This window comes from Kryptolebias marmoratus, linkage group LG2 (assembly GCF_001649575.2).
Source record: "Kryptolebias marmoratus isolate JLee-2015 linkage group LG2, ASM164957v2, whole genome shotgun sequence".
In the NCBI taxonomy this organism is placed as follows: domain Eukaryota; kingdom Metazoa; phylum Chordata; class Actinopteri; order Cyprinodontiformes; family Rivulidae; genus Kryptolebias; species Kryptolebias marmoratus.
The window spans coordinates 2734142-2755515 of record NC_051431.1 but is presented as its reverse complement, the minus strand read 5'-3'; the positions used below and the strand labels follow the sequence as shown (position 1 = coordinate 2755515).

The 21374-nt window shown below is 39.9% G+C and overlaps 2 protein-coding genes and 3 non-coding genes across 7 annotated transcripts in view; 4 read left to right on the top strand and 1 right to left on the bottom strand.

Moving 5' to 3' along the window:
- Positions 1–1798: 1798 nt before the first annotated feature.
- eif3k (eukaryotic translation initiation factor 3, subunit K) lies at positions 1799–5734 on the top strand. 2 transcript variants are annotated; one of them, XM_017437411.3, is made up of 8 exons: positions 1799–1969; positions 2907–3005; positions 3386–3506; positions 3664–3738; positions 4395–4461; positions 4556–4633; positions 5106–5231; positions 5628–5734. In XM_017437411.3, exons 1-8 carry the CDS (start codon positions 1908–1910, stop codon positions 5657–5659), a joined length of 660 nt encoding a protein of 219 aa, XP_017292900.1. In that variant the 5' UTR covers positions 1799–1907; the 3' UTR covers positions 5660–5734. The 2 variants fall into 2 exon arrangements, with proteins under 2 accessions (XP_017292900.1, XP_017292899.1); XM_017437410.3 differs by having other exon boundaries at positions 3661–3738.
- Positions 5735–5878: 144 nt separating this feature from the next.
- zgc:85932 (uncharacterized protein LOC405875 homolog) overlaps positions 5879–21374 on the top strand; it is a 21639-nt gene continuing 6143 nt past the window's right edge. For both annotated transcript variants that reach the window (XM_017437409.3, XM_017437407.3), the window contains exons 1-17: positions 5879–6647; positions 9948–10017; positions 10485–10603; positions 10699–10832; positions 11438–11609; positions 12533–12604; positions 13490–13581; positions 14406–14480; positions 14821–14981; positions 15617–15774; positions 16487–16692; positions 17505–17550; positions 19050–19124; positions 19250–19310; positions 19485–19549; positions 20049–20117; positions 20300–20378. In XM_017437409.3, coding sequence (XP_017292898.1) covers positions 6393–6647; positions 9948–10017; positions 10485–10603; positions 10699–10832; positions 11438–11609; positions 12533–12604; positions 13490–13581; positions 14406–14480; positions 14821–14981; positions 15617–15774; positions 16487–16692; positions 17505–17550; positions 19050–19124; positions 19250–19310; positions 19485–19549; positions 20049–20117; positions 20300–20378 — 1909 coding nt within the window. In that variant the 5' untranslated portion in view covers positions 5879–6392. The remainder of the gene's footprint in view (positions 6648–9947; positions 10018–10484; positions 10604–10698; positions 10833–11437; positions 11610–12532; positions 12605–13489; positions 13582–14405; positions 14481–14820; positions 14982–15616; positions 15775–16486; positions 16693–17504; positions 17551–19049; positions 19125–19249; positions 19311–19484; positions 19550–20048; positions 20118–20299; positions 20379–21374) is intronic.
- trnak-uuu lies at positions 14086–14158 on the bottom strand. Its single transcript has one exon. It is a non-coding gene; the product is annotated as a tRNA-Lys (tRNA).
- Positions 15847–15919, top strand: trnak-uuu. Its single transcript has one exon. It is a non-coding gene; the product is annotated as a tRNA-Lys (tRNA).
- On the top strand, positions 17831–17903 carry trnak-uuu. Its single transcript has one exon. It is a non-coding gene; the product is annotated as a tRNA-Lys (tRNA).

The following is a 21374-nucleotide window of genomic DNA, read 5'->3' as shown; positions in this document are numbered from 1 at the left end:
GCAATCTGAGCAAATGTCTCCTGTGATCATGGATGTATCACTATCAGTGATAGGAATGATTCATTGATATGATTCGTTCACAGTTGATTGGTTATTTAGATAGTTCTTACTCCGTTAGTTTAGTTCTTTTACGCCAGCTGTGTGACGTCAATGAGTGCTGTAACAGATCCAGTTAAAATCTGCTTATTTATACAGACTAAATGCACCTAAACTCCTCAAATTCTTTATCCTGTCGTTGTTCTTACTGCACGCTAATCTAAAACTTGTAGTCTTACCTCTAGTTTGTATTAAGTTTTGACTTCCTGTTGTCCTTTCAGAAGGACATGAAGAATCAGGGAGCACCTGTACAGAATTTAACACGCGTTTTTATTGATTTGCTCACGTTTTTTGTATTTAATGCTTCCTCCTTCCGGGTGTTGCTGCAGCTGGGCTCATCTTTACCATAATAAACTAAAGATTAGAATGTCAGATAATAATAGTCTAATTTATTCACTCAGATACAGACCGTTTGATCGGGCCGTGTGGAGCCTTTCTAACTGCCTTCACAAACCTCACAAACCTTATTTCTGCTGTTGATTATTTTTGTTTTCTAAGTCATAAATATGAATTATTATCCTAAAATAATCACTAATAGTCTCATATTTATGAGGCATTATCTCAAAATAATGACTGAGCCTCTCATAGATATGAGACACTATCATAGGTGTGACTGTGTCTCCAAATACGATCTGAAAATGATTTAACATCTCAGACATTAAGTCCTAATTATGAAACACTGAGTTATAATGAAACTTTAAAGTCTTAAAAACTCATTTTTTTTTCTTGGAAACTAAAAAACTGTTTTTAACTGAAAACAAAGTCCAGGTGTCGTGTTTTTTAAAGTCTTAGGATTTGCCAGGTCCTCGGGAATCCATCCAACCATATTTTTTAATAAAGTGCCTCTGATGCAAAAAGTAGTCACAATTATCCCTGCATCTCCTGTTCCATGGTGAAACAGTTTGTTAGAGCTGATGCCTCGCAGCAAGAAGGTTACAGGTTTGATTCCTGGAGACTTGGAGTTTTCTCCTGGTGCTCCAGTTTCCTCTCACAATCCAAAACCATGCATGTTGGGTTTAATTAGCTGCTTTTAGTTGTCCCTAGGAGTCCTTCGGTCATGTGATGGACTGTCCATCTGTCCAAGATGTCCCCCTTCTCTCACCCATTGACTGTTAGATACCTTGAACAGGAACGAGTAGTAAACAAGATAAATGTATGAAGTATTGGATCAAACTCTTTGAAACTGTTATTTATCGACATAAAACTTCTGGCAATCAACAGAATCACTGCTTTTAACTGATGTACTTTAAGCTGTTTATTTTTATGAAATTGTTGTAAAATTAGACAAACAGTATGACAAAAAACTAATTGATAACATTTTGATTTTCTTAAAAACAAAAGAAACTAAAATATTGAGTGAATTTAAAGTATTAATAGCACTTTAACAACAACACAATCAGAGTTAGTACCTTTTTTCATACTTTCTTTTTCTTTTTTGACAGTTTGAATTCTCTGAGGCCTGGATTCTACTAATAAAAGAAAGAATTAAAATATTTTTGTCAATTAAATTCCAGCTATTTCGTATATATTTTTAAGCTCCACAAATAGAAATGTTGAGATCATCGGTTTTTGCCTAATACCAAAGGATGACGTCTGCGACAAACATCTTTTTACTTAAACAAATAAAAATGTAAAGTTTTATCTAAACTCGTCTTCTGTTCAAGCTTCAGCGGTCCACCGGCACTTCCGGTCCGGCTCATTTACGGTCCGACCTTTTTCTTCTTCCGGCCCCGGCTGTTTTCTGCTTTGCGGCTCACGTGTGAACTAAAATTATTTTTTACCTTGAATTTCCCTCTAAATAATTGACCAAAATGACTTCATCCTTCGAGCAGATGAGGGCGAACGTCGGGAAACTCCTGCGAGGGATCGACAGGTACGGTCGAACAGCGGAAATAACTGATAATCAGGCGATCGAGCTAACGTTAGCCTAGCATGTTTGCTAATAATAACCAGTCTGGGTCTTTTTTATCGTGATCTCCGGCGGTTGCAGCATTTCACACAGACCGCACGATTAGTCGAGTTTAGGTTTAGATATTTAATTTTAGACACTGAATGTTAACTTGATTAAACCAACATTAAACCCGAACCACAGCTAATGCTAGCAAAGATCTGCTACAGTTAAAGTTCAGCCAAAATTATTTCAGCTTCACATCTGTTCTCTTCTTTACTCATTCAACTTTTATTTAAATACTAATCAAGTCATTTTAGATTTGAAGAACTGAGTGGAAAAAATACTGAAGATAAGGGTGTATAGTTATAACACAAAGTGTAAATTATGCAAACAGAAAGTTTAAAGCACACTAACAAAATCATAATCCGGAGCTTCATGTTCTCTAATGTGAATAAAACAATCTCACATAAATCAACTAAACATTTTAATAATAAACCATAAATCAACTAAAACAAAGTCTAGATTTATAAACCTTGGACATCTAAATCCAAGCTTTGGGACTAAAATATGTTTTACTTCAAGGTTTATTTGTCAGGTTAATAAAATGTGGTTTTATTTGGGAAAACCAAACTGAAGCTGCATGTTTTAAAAAGAGAGGAAAAATGAAGTTTATTTTTAAAAAGTGCTCACATTTAAACATGTCGGTTTAATATGCAAACAGAGTATAACTATATTCAAACTCATGTTTATCCAGCACACTAACAATGCTACAAATGTCTTTTAGTCGAGAACAAACAGCCCTGAAGGTGTCTTCCAGCAAATCAGCTTTAAAGAACTGTTTTTTAGTGATTGATTGAGTTAAGTAAGGTTATATATCCCCTCTTTAATTAAATGGTACGGATCACCTGTATCTTCACAGGTACAACCCTGAAAACCTCACAACGTTGGAGCGCTACGTGGAGACGCAAGCAAGAGAAAACGCCTACGACCTGGAGGCAAACCTGGCCGTTCTGAAGCTGTAAGTTCCAACGATGCCGTTTAAGAACCCGAAAGTGTTAACATTTATTCAAACTAGTTATTTAGACGTTCCTTAATCTCTAAACAACTCCATCAGGAGACTCTTCTGTCACTGAGCTGCTGTTTGTAGAAGAATCTGATCGTTCTGAGATCACTGAAAGTATTTAAATTCAGGAAATACATTTAGTTTCAGGTAATGAAGCTTTTTTTTGTAAAAACTGTTTAAATAATTCAAACCTGTTACATATAAACTGTTCTTCTATGGTAACACCATAAAACAGTTCTAGCAGCCCAAATTATTAGATCCCATCACTTTTTCTTGTCAGTTTTTTGTTTGTTTGAGTGTTTCTGATCAGTTGGTTCTTCTCATTAAACCCACAGGTACCAGTTTAATCCAGCCTACTTCCAGACTAATGTGACGTCACAGATTCTGCTGAAAGCTCTGACCAACCTACCACACACCGACTTCACGCTCTGCAAGTGCATGATCGACCAGACACACGTATCCTTCTGGTGCTCCGTCATCTGTCTCTGCTTTTTTTTCCCCTCAGGCAAAGACAGCTGCTGTTCTTCTTCACATATTCTTAGTTTTTCTGTCGTTTGGTGGGTTTTGTCATTGGGTTTGGGGGGGGTCCCTTTCCTTGACTGCTGTGTCGCAGCAAGAGGAGCGTCCCATCAGGCAGATCCTCTACCTGGGGAACCTGCTGGAGACCTGCCACTTCCAGAGCTTCTGGGTATGACGCTCACAGAAACACACTTTAGCTGCTTGTATCTCAAACTGACATTAAAGGATTCTTAAAGTTAGACTGAAGACAGCCAAAGACTCATCTCGTCTTACAAAAGCCTTTTTAGCTCACTCCCATCCGGCAGAAGGTTAAAGAGTTTAGATTCTTAAAAAGCTCATCTCGTCAGACAGTGAGGACCCTCAGCTCTCACCCTCCCTCATCTGCTCTGTTCACTGAGCCAGAACCTCCAGAGTTGTCCTTAATGACACCGTTCCCTCTGGAGACGAACAAACACATACGTGCACACAGACACGGGAAAAAACATTATCACCTTTGCCTTCGATGGTGGGTGAATAAAAATAAAAATAAAAAACAAAAAAAGGGTAAAAAAGGTAAAGAGGTCCAGAAGTGTAACCTGGACTGCCTGAATCTCTGAGCCCTCGTGTCTGGATGTTGGTGAATAATCGTTTGTTGGAAATATCTGGACTGTTAAAGAACGTCAGTCTTCCTGGTTTTTTGTTGTTCTTATACCTTATGAACACTTTTAAAGTAGTATTGAGTTTAATGTGCATTAAAATTCTAAACAAACTAAAGTTAAATCTTCTGATCACATCAGTCAGCCTGTTTCAGGTTCTGAATCTTTTTGTTTTTCGTCTTCCTGACAGTCGAGCCTGGAGGAGAACAGGGAGCTCATCGATGGTATCACTGGGTTCGAGGACTCTGTTCGTAAATGTGAGCATCGGTTTCTGACAAACCAGAAAAGAGCTGCACACAAACTGAATCAGAACAATCTGTTTAAACTCGCTCGTTTCACCCTCTGCCTCAGTCATCTGCCACGTGGTGGGGATCACCTACCAAACCATCGAGCGCCGGCTGCTGGGGGAGATGCTGGGAGACCCGCTGGGTAAGAAGTCCGACACATCGATGAAGCTGCCTGAGAGCTCGGCTCACAGGATCTGTGGGTTTAAAGGCAACAAAATAAAGGAAGGGCTAGTAAAAAAGTTTAAATATGTAAAAGAAGTGTTTAGAAATGAGATTTTAGGGGTTTAGTTGATGTCTGCAGTAATAGTTTAATATAATAGGTGATGACGGAATATTAGTTCCATTTTGTTTTGTTTATTATTATTTGATCACAACTGAGAGGAAGTTATCTGTACTCTGCTTTAGACTTTTAATACTTTAAATATAAAACCTAAGTTTATGTAAAAACAAGTTTTATTACATCCACAAACTGTCATAGAGTTCAGAACATTTTGACCCACAGGTTCTAATCTTTCATCTGATTTTCCTTTTTGACTGCGGCCGGATCGACGCCTGATGAGTTTGTTCCGTTGCGTTCAGTCTGAACCTAACGGGCTTCCACTTCCTGTTTGCAGACACGCAGCTGAAGGTGTGGATGAATAAATACGGCTGGACGGAGAACGAGGACGGGCAGATCTTCATCTACAACCAGGAGGAGAGCATCAAGCCGAAGAACATTGTGGAGAAGATCGACTTTGAGAGTGAGTGTTGGCTCTGAAACCAGGATCCTGCTGGGCTGTGACGTTTGAAACATTTAAGGAAAAACCTAATTACTGATGGAACAATCCCAAACCTCCTCATGACTGAAGAAGTTGTTTTTTAATAGTCTCAGATGTCTGACAGAAATCTGCTGCTTCGCTTTGATTGCTCTAAATATAAATGAGATATTCTCTCATTTTTCAGCTGTTAATCAAACTTTAAAAGTTAAATGTGTTAATAAGTGTTTTAAACCCAAATGAAACCTCAGAGAAACGTCTTTACTTTGGAGCTAAAGTGGATTTAAGACTCAGAAAACCAAATATTCTGTTTCCATTTTAACCTCAGAGCTTCTTTAGTCTCATTTCTTTTTCTTTTCCTGTTTTTTTTTTTCTCCGCAGGTGTTTCCAGCATCATGGCCACATCTCAGTGACACACACACACACACACACACACACATCAGCCGTTTGAGCGCACTCTTCAGAATAAAATTATTATTATTAATAAAGCCTGTCTGTTACATTCTTCTTGTAATAATAATGTTTCAGTTCTTCTCAGGGGTTATTATATTTCCTTTTATTTAAGCAGATTTAAAACCCCGTTGAGATGAAGATCTCATCTGTAGGGAGACAGGACGGTCCAGAACCAGAACCTCAGAGAGCTGAGCAGAAACCAATGAAAGAAGAGTGGGTCACAACTCCTCCACAACCATGAGAGACAAACAGAACCCACAGAGAGTTCTGCAGCTGGAGAAGGTTCTACAACCTGCTGGGTCAGGAGATCGATGCAGTTCTTCACACAGTTCTGGCTCCATTTCTGTTTAATAATGAGTAATGGCTCAGTGGGATCTGTTGTGTTCTTCAGGATAGATTTGAATAATTTTAGAACATGATAGTAAAACTTTCCCATGACTGTGTTTCAGCTGATTACTGAACCATTACATGTTATTCAAACGGAATTATTATTTAAAATAAAACTCTTCAAAAATATGGAAATCACCAACAAGGAGGAGCCATGAAAGCGGAACCCGCGCGCTGACTGACATCCGGTAAAACCATCCCGGAGCCACACCCTGAGTGAAGGTGAGCGGCGGTGGGCGTGGCCTCGCGGCTGTGTTTACCTGCTGACGAGCTCGGGCGGAGTGTCTCCTGCAGCTCAGCTCAGACATGATCAACTCCCGGAGCCTCAGCCTGTCCTCGGAGGGCTCCCTGCCGCCGCCGGACGCCGACGACGCGGACTCGGACGAGCTGATGGGCTCCCAGTCCCGCCGCTGGCTGGCGGACCTGCTGGCCGGGGACATGCCCTCCCACAGCGGGGACGTGGGCGAGGTGGGCCGGGACGGGCTCTTCGTGGACTACCACTTCCCCGTGGGGGATCTGGAGCTGGACATCCGGTCCGGGGTCAAGTGGAAGCGACCAAAGGTAAAAACCGAGGATTCAGGGGCTGGTGCGGATAATTAACGGTTCATTCACTCATTTAGACCCGCAAACAATGATAACAGTTATTAAATAGTAATAGATTGTCACAACAACAGCTCCAGTTCAATTTATCTTATTCAAATGTGGGAACAAAGCTGCAGAGAAAGGAACCAAACTACAATTTAAGCCCAGTCCAGTTCAGTCCAACTGAATTTCAATGGGATGATTTCAACAAGATTTAGATTTCCAATTCAGCTTTAACCAAAACAGTCACTTCAATTCAATTCAGTTTAATCAAGCCAAAGTTCAACCTAATTATCAGCTATCACTTTGGAATCCAGTTCACTTTAATCAAAGTCAAATTCAATTAAATTACGATTTGTTTAAGTTTAGTTCACATTCAAGTCCAACTGAATTCCAATGAGATGTTTTTTGAAAAGGATTTTAATTCAGATCCAACTTTAGCAGTTTAATAGAAACAGTGGAATTTTTTTCCAATTCAGTCCAGTTAAATTACAGTTTAATTCAGTTCTGTTCAATCCATTCATGTCAAAAGTCCAATTCAGTCCAATCATCAAACGTTTGAATGTCATAGAGATTCAGATCTAATTTTATCCAGTTTATAGCAACAGTCCAATTTAATCCATCCATCCATCCATCCATCCATCCATCCATCCACCTTTGTTCCTCTACACTCCAGTCAAACTGGATTATATTTCAGTTCAGTACAGTCAAGTTTAAATGCAGTTTAATAAACCAACTTATTTAAACAGATATATTGTAATTAAAATCCAGTGGAGTTCAAAACTTTAAATTTCAGCTTTAAATCCTAAAATCTGCACCCAAACTCAATCTCTTGATCTTTATCATGACCTGTTTAAACCTGAAAGTAAGATTCTCTGTGGAGAACGGATCGACGTGTTTCTGTCGATTATATTTCAAGCTGCAGAGTTTTTGGTTCTCTTTAAAGTCGTTTTGTCTCAGGCAGAGAAAACGTCAGGAGGATTAACTGTCATTTATCTTGTAAAGTCACAGCCCTGAGTGGGAACAGAAAATGAACGAGTCCATGAGATTAGAGGTTAGAAAGTCCAGCCCAGGAACAACAGGTGTGAACGAGTTTTTGAACTGAACCTTCAGCCTCATTGTTCCTAACGTTCAGAAGATTATTCTGCAAACAGATAAACTCACTCTTTTTAAAGAGGATGAAAGCCTGAAAGGGAAAAATGTATATTTATATTTAAATAGACATTTTTTGAATATTTATATTTATATTTAAATAAATATAATTAAATTAAATAATTAAATTTATATTTAAATAGACATTTTTTGGTTTGTGAGAGAGATTTTTCCCCCTTAATCCCTACAAACACCAAAAAGGCTGCGTGCATTTCAGCCTGATGGCTGTTTTCTTTGCAGAACAAATGCAAAATAACTAAAAACCTAGAATTATTTGTTTAGCTGAGGAGATATAAGCATTACCCTTTGGTTAAACAAACGTTGCTGACATATTATGTGAAGTAAAACCAAACAAAAAGCTCTGAAGGTTTTCGTTGAGCTTCTTCTTACAATCACATGAACTGAGTTGAGTTTGAAGCGACAGCTGTCGCATTAATGAACCGGTCTGACGGATAATGTGAGGAACATCATGCTTCGTGCAACAACACCGGCAGGCCTCCTGTTCTTTAGTTATGCCTGCAGCGTTTGCACCTCGTGGCCTTCAGTGTTAGCTGTTCTGACCCATATGAACGGTTCTTTGGTATGTAGACAGGAAATAATCTGGCTTGAGCTTGTTAGGCACGTGTCAAAACACGTTCAGCGCATCTTACAGGTAATCAGTGTTTGTAAGTCTGTTTATTTAGCACTTAATTACATTTCTGATGCTGTCTGATCAAAGATAATAAAATGTCAAGAACAGTTTGGTGTTCGACCTTTGCTTTGTCCTGATATTTGACTCTAAAAATAAAAGTAAAAGTAAAAGTAAAGTTACCAGGATGTAGATCACTCATGTGCACAAAACAAGGATGTTTGAGTAAGAAAAGTAAAGTTCGGCTCCTTCATCCAAATGGGCGCAGTTAGAAAAGTAAACTTAAAGTTAACTTAAAGTGAAGCTACAAACTGAACTACAAGACAGAAATCTGTTGTATTTCTTTGGGCTTTAGGAGTCTTATTGGTTGAAATGTCTGAGGAAAGTGGAGGACCAAAGAAGAAGTTTGAGGTCTAAAAAACTCTTTACAGCAGATGGTTTTATTTAAAAGTAACGCTTTTAAGAAACAGGAAAAACCTGAGAGATGCTTATCACTCTTTGTGCTAAAATACTAATTTATGTCTGTCAAGCTGTTATCTTTGGCCTTTTTTTAGATTCAGGTAAATAAATGGTAACTTTTTGTGAAAGCCTGATGGTAGCAAAGTGCTTTAAACTTTAAATTAACTTCGTTCCAGACTGCTTGGGGAAAAAATGGCTCAGGACTTTTTTAAATCTTCTTTTTAGTTGATGAGCTTCTTAGAGTCCAAGTTTGTCTTCATTCCTGCTGACATTCAGGCTGCTGTAGTTCAGGATATCAATGTTAGATTCATATCTGAAGGCCAAGAGCTCTGATTACACTGGTTTCATTTTGTTTTATAACCTATAGAAAAGGACTTTGTTCCTCGGCGCTTCACTGTTTTATTGTTAAATTTGTGGAGTCATATGAGCAGCCTCAGCTTCTCAGAAAGGACTCAGTCATTCTGGGATCTGTTCAAACCTGAAAGTAAGATTCTCTCTGGAGAACGGACCACGTTCTGAGATGAACCACAAACTGTTTCTGTCGATTATAATTCGATCTGCAGAGGTTTTGGTCTCTTTAGTGAAGTCGTTTTGTCTCAAGCAGAAATCAAATCTGTCACTGTAGAGAAAACACGAGACGTCGGGAGGATTAACTGTCCTTTGAGCGGCTCAGAACATAATACAGGATGTGTTTCTGCAAGATTCACTGAGTGAAAATACAGCTGCTGGACTGAACTGAACAAGTTTACCAAGTTTCTTCTGCTTCTCAGAAACGACACACCTACATTTTCCTACAGACTGACCAGAAACTAACAGTTTTAATAGTTAGTTGTTTATTTTTTTTTACGATTTTTGAGTAATCCTACAAAAGAGCTAGGATTATCGTGAATTTATGATACATTGTTCTGGTGGTTAAACTAACCAACTAACTGATTCTTCTTACTTGATTCAGAACCAGTTTTGTTTATATAAACTCTGTTTGATTAATTGTTTCCATCGTCTTCTTTTCAACTGATGATCAATCTCTCTGTGGTGTCCAGGAGCTCTGTTCCTCGCCTCAGTTCATCGTCAACGGAGCTTCACGGCTCGACATCTGCCAGGGACAACTCAGTACGTGAGCTTTTATAGCCCGCTCTTACACGATGCAATCAGGCAGGTTAATACACATCTTTGAACGACCACAGGCTGCTCCTTCCTCTCAGGTTCCTCGTCTTGTTTATTTCCTTTGCTTTAACCTCATCAGCATTAAAATAATTTAATAACTGTGCCAGTGTCAAACAGATTAATCATAAATAATGATGCTGATCACATCAACATGTAAAGCTTATAAACAGCCTGTTTTAGGGCATGAATAACTGATTATTAGACAAAGAGATTATCATGAAGAAAGCAGTGAATTAACGATTGTTGCATTTAATAAAAATGACACCAGATGTTTGCCTTGAGGTGCTTTGAATGACCACTGGGGGCAAATTGACTCTGCTCTGTTTGTGCACGTGTCCAAGTCCCAATTCAGGCTAAATCTGCCACCAAGACTCTCTATGACAGACTTTAACCTGATGACCTGTCCTCTGCAGGTGACTGCTGGGTTCTCTCTGCTATCGCATCTCTGGCGGTTCATCCATCGCTGCTCAAGAAGGTCGTGCCTCTGAATCAGAGCTTCCAGGACGGCTACAACGGCAGCTTCACTTTCAGTGTACATATCTGCTAAAGAATGAAAGACAGCTTTATAATGTACATTTTCTAAACAATGGGAGTTTTAAATGAGGACAAACACGTCTCTGTGTGTAGTTCTGGCAGTACGGACAGTGGGAGGAGGTGAGGATCGATGACTTGCTGCCAACGAAGGGAAACAAGCTGGTTTACCTCAGCTCTCCTGAAAGACAGGAGTTCTGGAGCTCCCTGCTGGAGAAGGCATACGCCAAGTAAGAACCTGTCAGTGTGGGAAGGTTTGTTTAAGGGCCAAGTCAGCTGGATCATTTTCACATTATTTAGGATTAGATTACTCAAGTCAGAACAGAGAGGTGTTTGTTCTAGAAACAGTGCTGTTAGATGAGATGAGATAGAACAGGGTAAGGTGAGTTTAGAAGAGATGAGATAAGGTAAGATGAGATGAACTGAGATGAGATGAGACAAGACGAGATAAGATAGGATATAATAAAATTAAATTAGATGAGACATAATGAAAGAAAATGAGATGAGATAAGATAAAATGTGATGCATAAGGATAGGATAAGACAAGATAAGATGAGAGGATGAGGCAAAATGAGATGAAGTAAGATAAAATAGACAGGGTAGTATGAGACAAGATGAGATTAAATGAGATGATGAGGCAAGATTAGATAGGATGAGATGAAATAAAATGTGGTGAGATGAGATAGGGCAGGATGAGACAAGATGATATTAGAGGAGGTGAGATGAGATGAGCTAAGATAAGATGAGATAAGACAATTTCTCATCCCTGGGTGATGGCAGGATGGAGTGAGAGATGTGTTTTTAGTGGTTGAGTTTTTGTTTGTTCTGTTTCCAGGCTGAAAGGAGGTTACAGAGCTCTGGATATGGGTTTCCCTCATGAAGCCATGGTGGACATGACAGGCGGAGTGGCTGAAGTTTTTAACATCACCTTGTTGACCTCAAACCTCCCGGACCTCCTGAGACACTTCTTGGCCAAAGGAGCGCTCATTAACTGTGCCAACAACAAGGTACAGCTGGAGGAGGAGGCTGTGGTGGTTCTGGTTTGATCTCTGGACCTGAGGTGTGAAGGAAGCAGGTTCCACTTGCAAAGAGCAGTGGTGTTATTGAAAGCTGAACTGAAATGAACAAAAATAAGCCTAAAGTTTGTGTTTTTATGCTCTAGGTAACGGGGTACTGTGTGGAGTGGTGTTTTCTGTGGACCTGTTCTTTCTGTTTGCCAATTGATACTAAACAAATTTCAATGCCAGGGCATTTTTGATGTGTTTAAAAAACCAGTCTCTTCAGCTGTAGTTGAAATAAGCCCCACAGGCCTATAAACAGACAGGTTATACGAGTCTGCTCACAGCAGGAACTGTTGTGGCATACTTGGAACATGCTAGAACTAGATAATGACATGTATGTGATCAGATCAAACCAGATTTATTTACATAACACATTTAAAAGCAAGAAAAACTGGCCGAATCCCTGCACACAAAACAATAAATAGTTAAAAAGATAACACCAAACCATAAAAACAATTAAAATGTGATAAAGCATAAAATCATACAGTTAAAAATATAAACTCTCATGCTGTATTAAAATGAGAGTTGAAGCCTGTCTGATATGAAGGAGCTGGTTCCACAGTTTAAAATACATCATCCATTTTATAAATTAAATGCAAAAGAAGCCCACTGACTAAGCACTGCATTGTGGTTGAATTTTAATGTCTAGATGCAGTAAAATGACTGACTTTTAAGAGGAATGTGACATCTTTGATTGTTTGTTAGTTGTTTGATGATTAGTTGTATATTTAACTTCAATCAGGAGCCTTTAAGATGGTTGCAGTGTCAGATATCACCGTGTTGGAGTCTGTACTGAACACACACTTGCATGTAATGAGTCATGAAACAGTCATGTAACTGAATGTGGGTGGATGTTTTCTCCTCTCCAGGGTCCTCTGGAACAGATGAACGAACTGGGGATCATGTTCAGACATGCCTACTCTCTCACAGCAGTTGAGAAGGTACCTGTTCCTGAACACATTCTTTATTACAGAGGAGAAATGGGATTTAGGGCTCTTTAAATTCAATTCAGTTTATTTATAAAGCACCAAATCACAACAAGAGTCACCTCAAGTCTCTTCACATACATTTTAAAGAGCCAATTAGTAAAAGTTATCTGTCTAAGGAAGCCAGCAGATTGCGTCAAATTTTCACTTCCAGCCTGAGCAGCATGAAGGAGACAGTGGAAAGAAAAAACTACCTTTTAACAGGAAGAAACCTCCAGCAGAACCAGAACCAGGCTTGAAGAAAAACACATGTTAATGGTAATATATAATTACAAATACAAACATGGAGAGTAGAGCAGGTAAAGACAGCAGCAGAGTGAGGACATGTGGACAGTTTGTCCTCCAGCAGTCTGAGCCTATAGCAGCAGAACTAAGGGATACTTCAGGAAACCCAAACCAACCCTAACTATAGGAGAGAGGTGGCCAACCCTGGTCCTGGAGGGCCACCATCCTGCAGGTTTTACTTGTTTCTCTGCTCCAATACAGCTGATCTGAATCAATGGGTGATTAACAGGCTTCTGCAGAACATGAAGAGGTGATTTAACCTCTGAATCAGGGGTGTTGGAGCAGAGAAACAAGGAAAACCTGCAGGATGGTGGCCCTCGAGGACCAGGATTGGCCACCCCTGCTGTAGGATCTGGATCTTGCAGGGTAAAAAAAAAAGAAATTCTCTTTACTGCCTGTGATCCGAGTTAAAGAGCCGTTCAAAAGGACGTCATATCTCCATTGCAGAGATTTGAAACTGTTTCTGTGTTCCCCCACTGCCTCAGATAATCCTGACGAGACCAGTTCTCGTCTCGCTGCTCCCACCTGCTTCATCCTGTTCTCGTTTCCTCTCAGGTGAAGACGGCTTATGGAGTCGTAGATTTGGTTCGAATCCTCAACCCCTGGGGGAACAGAGAGTGGTTTGGGCCCTGGAGTGACTCCGGAAGGTTGGTAAAATAATCAGAATCAGCCTTTCTGTGGTGAGTGATAATGGTAGATGGGCTGGATTTATAAAGCACTTTACTTTCCAATCAGGCCACTCAAAGCTCTATAACCTCATTTACTCATCCACACAGCCCTGACTCTCTGAATGCTAGCCTGAATAAATCAATCTACAGAGTCTAATCAGTTCTTCAGATCACATTCATACACTGGAGCCAGTGATGGGTTCAGTTCTTGCCCAAGGACCTTTTGACATGTGGCACACTGGTGGAATTGAACCTTCAACTGTCTCATTATAGGATGGCTGCTCTAACCACTGAGCCACAGCTGCCTAAATAATAAAAATGTTTTCACTTTTGTGTGTTTGTTACCAGAAGACCCTCCTGAACCAACAGTCAGGTTTAATCAGGAAGTAATTACTGGATGTTCTGCTTCATCGGATCAGTTTCTGGAGTCAAATTAAGATGCCTGCCCATTCTTCTTCAACAGTCTTTTTGCAAATACAGCATCGCCTGAACAGGGACTTGAACCCTGGACCCTCAGATTAAAAGTCTGATGCTCTACCGACTGAGCTATCCAGGCTCTGAGCCAAAATATCATCATCACCTTCAGATGCAGGATATGAGTGTTGGTGGAACTGGGGGTTTTGGCAGAACCAGAACAAATTTCGTGATCTCCTCCCTGACGATGTTTCACCAGAATTAGGGGTCAATAATGGCTCTTTTTATTACTGGATCTTGTCATCTCATGGGAGCAAAGAAGCCCCCGCCGAACGTTAGAAATTTGACAGACTTAAACGTTGACGTCCTTCCTGTTTGTCTTGTTTCAGTCCAGAGTGGAAGACGGTGAGCGACGAGGAGCAGAGACGACTCGGCAGAGTCCGGCGGGAGGACGGCGAGTTCTGGTGAGTTTTCATCACTTCTGCCTCGGACTTTTACACTACACCCTTCGCAAACAAACTCGTTCTGCTCACATCCTTTTCTTTAATGTATACAACACAGAGCAGCAAAACTCAGACACTCCTTTCTGTAAACAAACTGAGACAGTTATTCAAAGGTCAGAGGGTGAACTACAAACCTGTGAATACTGAGAGCTGAATGACTGCTGGATACAGCTATAGAAGCTGAAATGAGCAAAACACGAGCTGAAACTGTAAGCAGCAGAACAAAAGCTTAAACTGTCAGAGCAGCTGCTGAGCCTAGCTGGTTCTGGTCGTTCAGCTCACGTGTTTCTGCCTCCGTCAGGATGTCGGTGTCAGACTTCCAGCTGCACTTCGACGTGATGGAGGTGTGTCACATGACCGACGGGATGAGCGAGCCCGGCGCCGGCGAGCAGCTGTGGAGCTGCGTCATGCACCACGGGACCTGGGTGCCGAGCATCACGGCGGGAGGCTCTCCTGTCAGCGGTGAGGTTCATGAACGACTTCATCTGAGTTTTAAAAAGCACCAGACATCGACAGAGACGAAGCTCTAATTCCAGTTTACATGTTTCATTTCCTGTCTTGAGTCTACTGTAAGCATTTTAATGAAGAAGTTTCAGAGTCTGCTGACAGGCTGTGTCATTTGTTTTCTGTGATAATCTTTAACCTGACATCAGGTTTGGACAAGTTTATTTGCACGCCGTCTGTCTGTGGAGGTGTGGTCTGATTAAACTTTTATTTGGGCAGATCCTCTCAGATAAAGCCAAGATAAATCAACCTGACCTCAGCCAGGAGGCAGTTTGCTGCAGAATGAAAAACACAAAAACAGATGCAGAAGTTTATGTGTTTCCCTTTAGGATTTAAAGATTAAAGAGTTGAAACATTATTGTCCTGTTAGTTTGATGGGCATAGAAGCTCAAGGTGAGTTTAAATTGTTTGTCAGGAAATGAAACGCGTTCAGCTGCTGGACTTCCTCTGATGCAGACAGACGTGTCCATCTTCACCCCTGTGACTCTAAAACTAACCGTCATCAGTTTGATTGATTTCCTCCTCCTGGCCAGAGTGCATATCAGAGAGGTTATAGTCCTGGTGAAAGCAGGGGTGTGTTTTTGGTTCTGCAGGCTGGTTCTGGCAGAACCCCCAGTTCCTCCTGGTCCTCTCGGAGGCGGACCACGACCCCACCAACAGCCAGAAGACCTGCACCTTCGTTTTGGCTCTGATGCAGAAATACCAGAGGCGCAAAGGAGTTCACCTCAACATCGGCCTGCACATTTACCCGGTACACACACACACACAGTTTCTGATCCGATTAATAACCCTGACAGCACACGTCTGTGTATGTTGTGTCAGAGCCTGGATAGCTCAGTCGGTAGAGCATCAGACTTTTAATCTGAGGGTCCAGGGTTCAAGTCCCTGTTCAGGCGACGTCTCATTTAACTCACAGAGGGAAGGAAATTTAACACAAGCTGCAAAAAGACTCAAAAAATAAAAAGAAATTCCTCAAAAAATGTTAGCCTGTTGAGTGTTTAAATGTAACTCATATCTATAATCGAGGTTTTTCAGCTGAGTCGTGCCGATGTGGGCGTTAAACACAGACCGTCAGCCTGCAGTTTAATGACAGAATCAGGCAAATCTGAGGTTAGAAACAAGGAATCGGCCTCTACAGTCAGAGTTCAAATCTGAGTTTCTGTTCACTTTGAATTTTTGGATGTTTGTTTGTTCTTCTTTTATGGTTTTGTTTCTTTTGTGTTGTATAAATAAAGTTATAAAGGCTAATCTGCTTCAGCTAATTGCAGTCTGAATTTAATGGAATATACAAAGACACAAAACATCATATTTGTGTCTTTTCCTCAGCGTCTCCTGCATGTAAACATGTCTCCCTTTATTTACTCATCATAAAAAGTACTTTAAATAAAAGTATAAATCCTTCAGACATCCTTCAGATCTGTGTTTTTACCAGAATGAGGCTCAGTAGAGTTCTGTGTCTCCAGGCTCACCCTCAGAACACACACCTGTCACCTGACGACCTGCAGAGGCTCCACCCACTCCTCCACCAGCAGTACTCCTCGCGTCGGGAGGTGGTTCTGCGCCGGTCGCTTCCTCCGGGTCGTTACATCATCATCCCGTCCACGCAGGAGCCCAATCAGCAGGGGGAGTTCCTCCTGCGGGTCCTGATGGAGCGCGGCAACAAAGCCACGTGAGTCCTGCCTCCGGGTCCAAAAAGACCGCTTTAAATATGAAACACTTATTAAAGCACAAACTGTTTTGTGTAGTGTGGAGGTTGAGTGCTGAAGTAGCTGAAACTGAGTTGTTTGAGCTAAAAGTAGCAGAATACCAGCTAAAAGTAGCTGAACGGTATCTAGAAGCTAAAAGCAGAAACAGGATCTCTACATGTACATACAGGCAAGCTAAAATACCAAAAAGGATCAAATATTTATACTAATTATGGCTAAAAGCTATAAGCAGCAAAACGCTAGCTAAAAGAAGCAAACTGTTAGATAAAAGTAAAAGTATTAAAGGAGTAGCTAAAAGTAGCAAAAGGCTAGCTATAAGCTAAAAGGAGCAAAACATTAACTAGAAGCTAAAGCATCAAAAGGCCAGCTAAAAGCTAACATAATAAAAGGCTAGCTAAAAGAAGCAAACTGTTAGATAAAAGTAAAAGTATTAAAGGAATAGCTAAAAGCTAACATAAGAAAAGGCTAGCTAAAAGCTAACATAAGAAAAGGCTAGCTAAAAGTAGCAAAACAGTAACTAGAAGCTAAAGCAGCAAAAGGCTAGCTAAAAGCCAACATAAGAAAAGGCTAGCTAAAAGCTAAAAGTAGCAAAACATTAACTAGAAGCTGAAGCAGCCAAAGGCCAGCTAAAAGCTAACATGACAAAGAAGATAAAAACAGCAGGTTTGCTGAGTCAGCATTCATACAATAAATATTTCCTGATAACTGAAGTCTTTATCGTCTTGTTTTGTTGCCATGAATCTGATTCTGATGTTTTGTTTTGTTTTGTTTTCAGTCCAGCTGACAGACCAGCTCCTCATGATGTCTCTTCAGAAACAGAGGTACAATTTCATGTTTTTAACCTTCTAAATTAACTAAATGTTTGTGTCTCCTGAAGGTAAACTGAGCCTGCAGAGCTCAGAGGAAACAGACTTTTTATTCCTCTAAAAACAAGAAGTGAAACAGTTCAACTAAAGGAGGTTAAACAGGTTTTTACTGTTCGATTCAAACTCAAAAAGAAGGAAACGACGTGTCGAGAACATAAAATAAACCCATTTATGTTGTCCTCGTTAATCCAGACGGAAATGATCCAAATAATTTCCCTCCTGCTTTCCTCTCAGAGCCCGGATAGCTCAGTCGGTAGAGCATCAGACTTTTAATCTGAGGGTCCAGGGTTCAAGTCCCTGTTCAGGCGATGATATATTTAACAAACATTAATTGCAGGAAAAGATCGCATCCAAATGAAATCAGTGGGAAAACTTGAGCGTTTACATGTTTCACCAAAACGAGCTCAACTGAAACACAAACAGCTGAAGCTTTGCTTTGTAAGACTCTGTGTTGTTTTATGAAGAGTAAACATGTTTTTACTGTTTGCTTTCAGCTTCAAATTAAACAGAAGTACAACAAATGAAACATGAAGACAAACTAAACTCAAGCTCTCGACTGGATTGTTTGTTTTATATCTAAACAAACCGTCTTAAGAGTTAAATAAATATGAATTTGTCCCGTTGAATTGCTCAAATTAAACAAATTCCCTCTTTCTTTACTTCGAATCGTCCCAGACTTCTCTTGTCTGACATGAAACTTGAACCCTGGTCCTTCAGAATAAAAGTCTGACATGAAACGTGAACCCTGTACCTTCAGAATAAAAGTCTGATTCTCCATGAGACACTGCATCAAGCTCCATCTTTCATGTTATCATTCAGCCATTTAATCCTCAAACTGACCAACTTTAGGTGAAAAAAGATCCTTAATTTCCAAACAACAAAAAAGAAGTTAGTAAATTATGGTTTGTGTTGATCAGTCACAAACAAAACGTTTTAACTTTAACAAGTCTGAACATTTTTTTCCTTTTGAACAAGAAAACAAATGAACCTTTAAGCCTAAGATAAGAAAAGTAACTAAGATAAGTTAATATTTTAATGTTTAAATGCATGAAAATTAGTCCTGAATCACAAACTTCAATCATCATGATTAAATGAGGAACAAAATAAAGTAAATAATAAAAAATATCTGCATATATCAGTTAAAAATAAGTTAAACTTTTATAAACAAATCTGTCTGAGCATTTTCTGTTTAAAGAACTGTTTTTTCCTGCTGATTAATTGATTTATTTGGAGAAAAACAAGTTTTTGTTTAACAAATGTAGAATCTAAAGAGTCAAATAAGATTTTTATCAGATTAAAGTCTTTAGTTCTGATTATTTTATTTGTAAAGGCGAGCTGTTAGTGGAAGTGATTAACTAATCATTGATCAGTTTGTAAAATTAAGATCTGAAAGGAAATCTGTAAGAATAAAAGTTTGTTTTTGAATCCATGCTTTTTTTTATTCCCCCCTGCAGCTTTCATTTCCTCACCAGGCAGCTCTTCCTTCTCTTAAATCCATTAGAAATCTGTACAAGAAGCATTGCAACAAGGTGAGCTTCACCTGCGTTTAATAACCCGCCTGGGAGCGCTCCTGCAGCTCTGAGCGGGATCATAACACTCCCTGAACTCTGAGGAGGGCTGTCAGTGTGTCTGTGTTCTTGTTCTCTGTCTTCAGAAAGGACTTTGCAAACCGCTGCACCTCCACCGCCTTCTGACTGAGGCCATCCAGCAGGGAGGTCAGTGGTTTTACTCCGACGGGTTAAAGATTGAATCGTAATATTCTCTGTTTGAGTCTTAATACCTGCCTGCATGTGCAGCACAAACCTGACAAGCAAAAACCTCTCAGAGGAGTGGCTTGTTTTAGATAATAAATAAAAATGGCCTCCTCTTCCTCTCTCTGTTGGCTTCAGTGTTGGCTGGAAGTGAGAAGTTCTTGGCTCTGGAGCACTGCAAGAGTCTGGTGGTCCTGATGGACGTATCCTTTGGAAAAAAAAAAAAAAATCTGTGGTTTTGATTCGCAAAATCAGAAGATTTTCCCAGAAGGCTGTGCAAATAAAAACAGTCAGCAGGAGGTGTTTTTAGGAAAACAGATAAATCCGTCATAAACAGAAGTATTTAACTAACTAATGTGGCTGACCACAGCATTTTTAGGGCTTTTTATGTCTTTATAGCCTAAGTTTTTAAAATACTTGCATAAAAGAAAATCAGTTCAAGTTAAAGCTCTTCCTGGAAGGAATGCATATTACCCGCTGCCTTTAATCCCAGAGTTTTACACCAAGTTAAGAGCTGCAGCCGTTTGGGTTGTAACCTTAAAATTAACATTATAACCAAACCTCATTACACAAGCAAACACAGACAGAGGCAGAAACATTATCACCCGCCTTTCACCTGTCAGGCTGCTGACTCCGTGCTGCGTTCAGGGACTGTCAGGATTATTTTTAGGTGATTTTTCTTGACCGGGGGGTTTTCTGCAGAGCCAAGGCATCGCTCAGCTGAACTGGCCGGAGTTCCAGACGCTGTGGGACAAGATCAGGAGGTGGACGGTACGAGAGACAGCAGGAGGATTGATATAAAATATAATTTATGATTTATTGAGTGTAATAGAGTGAGAGAAAGGTACAATTCAAAGAAATAACTCTAACAGGAACCTTCATTTGACTCTGGATGTTCCACATCAGATAAACGTGTGGTTCAGTTTCCTTTAAGTCTGTTTTTCTCTCTTCAGGACATCTTCCTGGTGTTTGACAAGAATAAAACTTATTCCCTTGAGTACCAAGAAGTCCTCCCAGCGCTGAAGGCAGCAGGTGAGTCATGCAGGAACAATAAATACAGAAAATCACTTTTTACTGGCAGCAAACTTTCAGTTCAGGGTTTTTCTGACTTTGTGTCACCAGCAGGAGGTGCCAAAACACAAAGATTAACTTCTTCTTCTTCTCTGCTTTTTTCCCCTTCTCTTTACTTGTTTTAATTTATTTATAAGGACAAGTCAATACGGCAGCCATATTGGTCAGAGGGAAAGTTTCCCATGAAAACAGAAATAAATCTACAGTTTCTACAAAACAAAAAGTACAGTAGTTTTTATTTTAAACACCTTTTTTATAGACTAAAAAAGTGAATATTCATGCCTAAAGAATATTTTTAAATAATTATAGCAAAAGATTTTAGAATATTCCAAGTTAATTCTTCCTCTTTATTGAATCTCTGCAAGTCTAAAATTAATATTTGTTTCCAGAAACACAGTTACAGGAAATAACTAACTAATAACGAACTAAACTTGCTGTTTGTACAAGGCCTACACAAAGTTCTGTGATGTTCTCTTAATAAAACCTGGGTTATAAATCTGGACTAATATCATGTTTGTTCTCCAACATAAAATAAATCTCATTTAAATGTGAACTTTAGCTGCTGATGCAGTTTTATGAGGTGTTTAAGTGATTCATCAGGCCTGACTCATACGAGCAGATGAGTGAAAATATCTGCATTTAAAGGGATGCTGATTTAACATCAACTATAAAGAAATTAACTTTTAAACATATCACCTGGTTATAAGTTTCTGTGTTATGGAACTGCTGTTGTTATCTTGCTTTTATAACCGCTAAAAATATTTTAAAACTCTGAAAGTTAAGATATTTGTTTTATTGCAGATATGAATCTGTTTCTCCCTGGGCTGCCACCTTATCGTGGTGGAGGGGTTTGAGTGTCCCAATGATCCTAGGAGCTATGCTGTCAGGGGCTTCATGCCCCTAGTAGGGTCACCCAAGGCAGACAGGTCCTAGGTGAGGGGCCAGACGAAGTGCAGC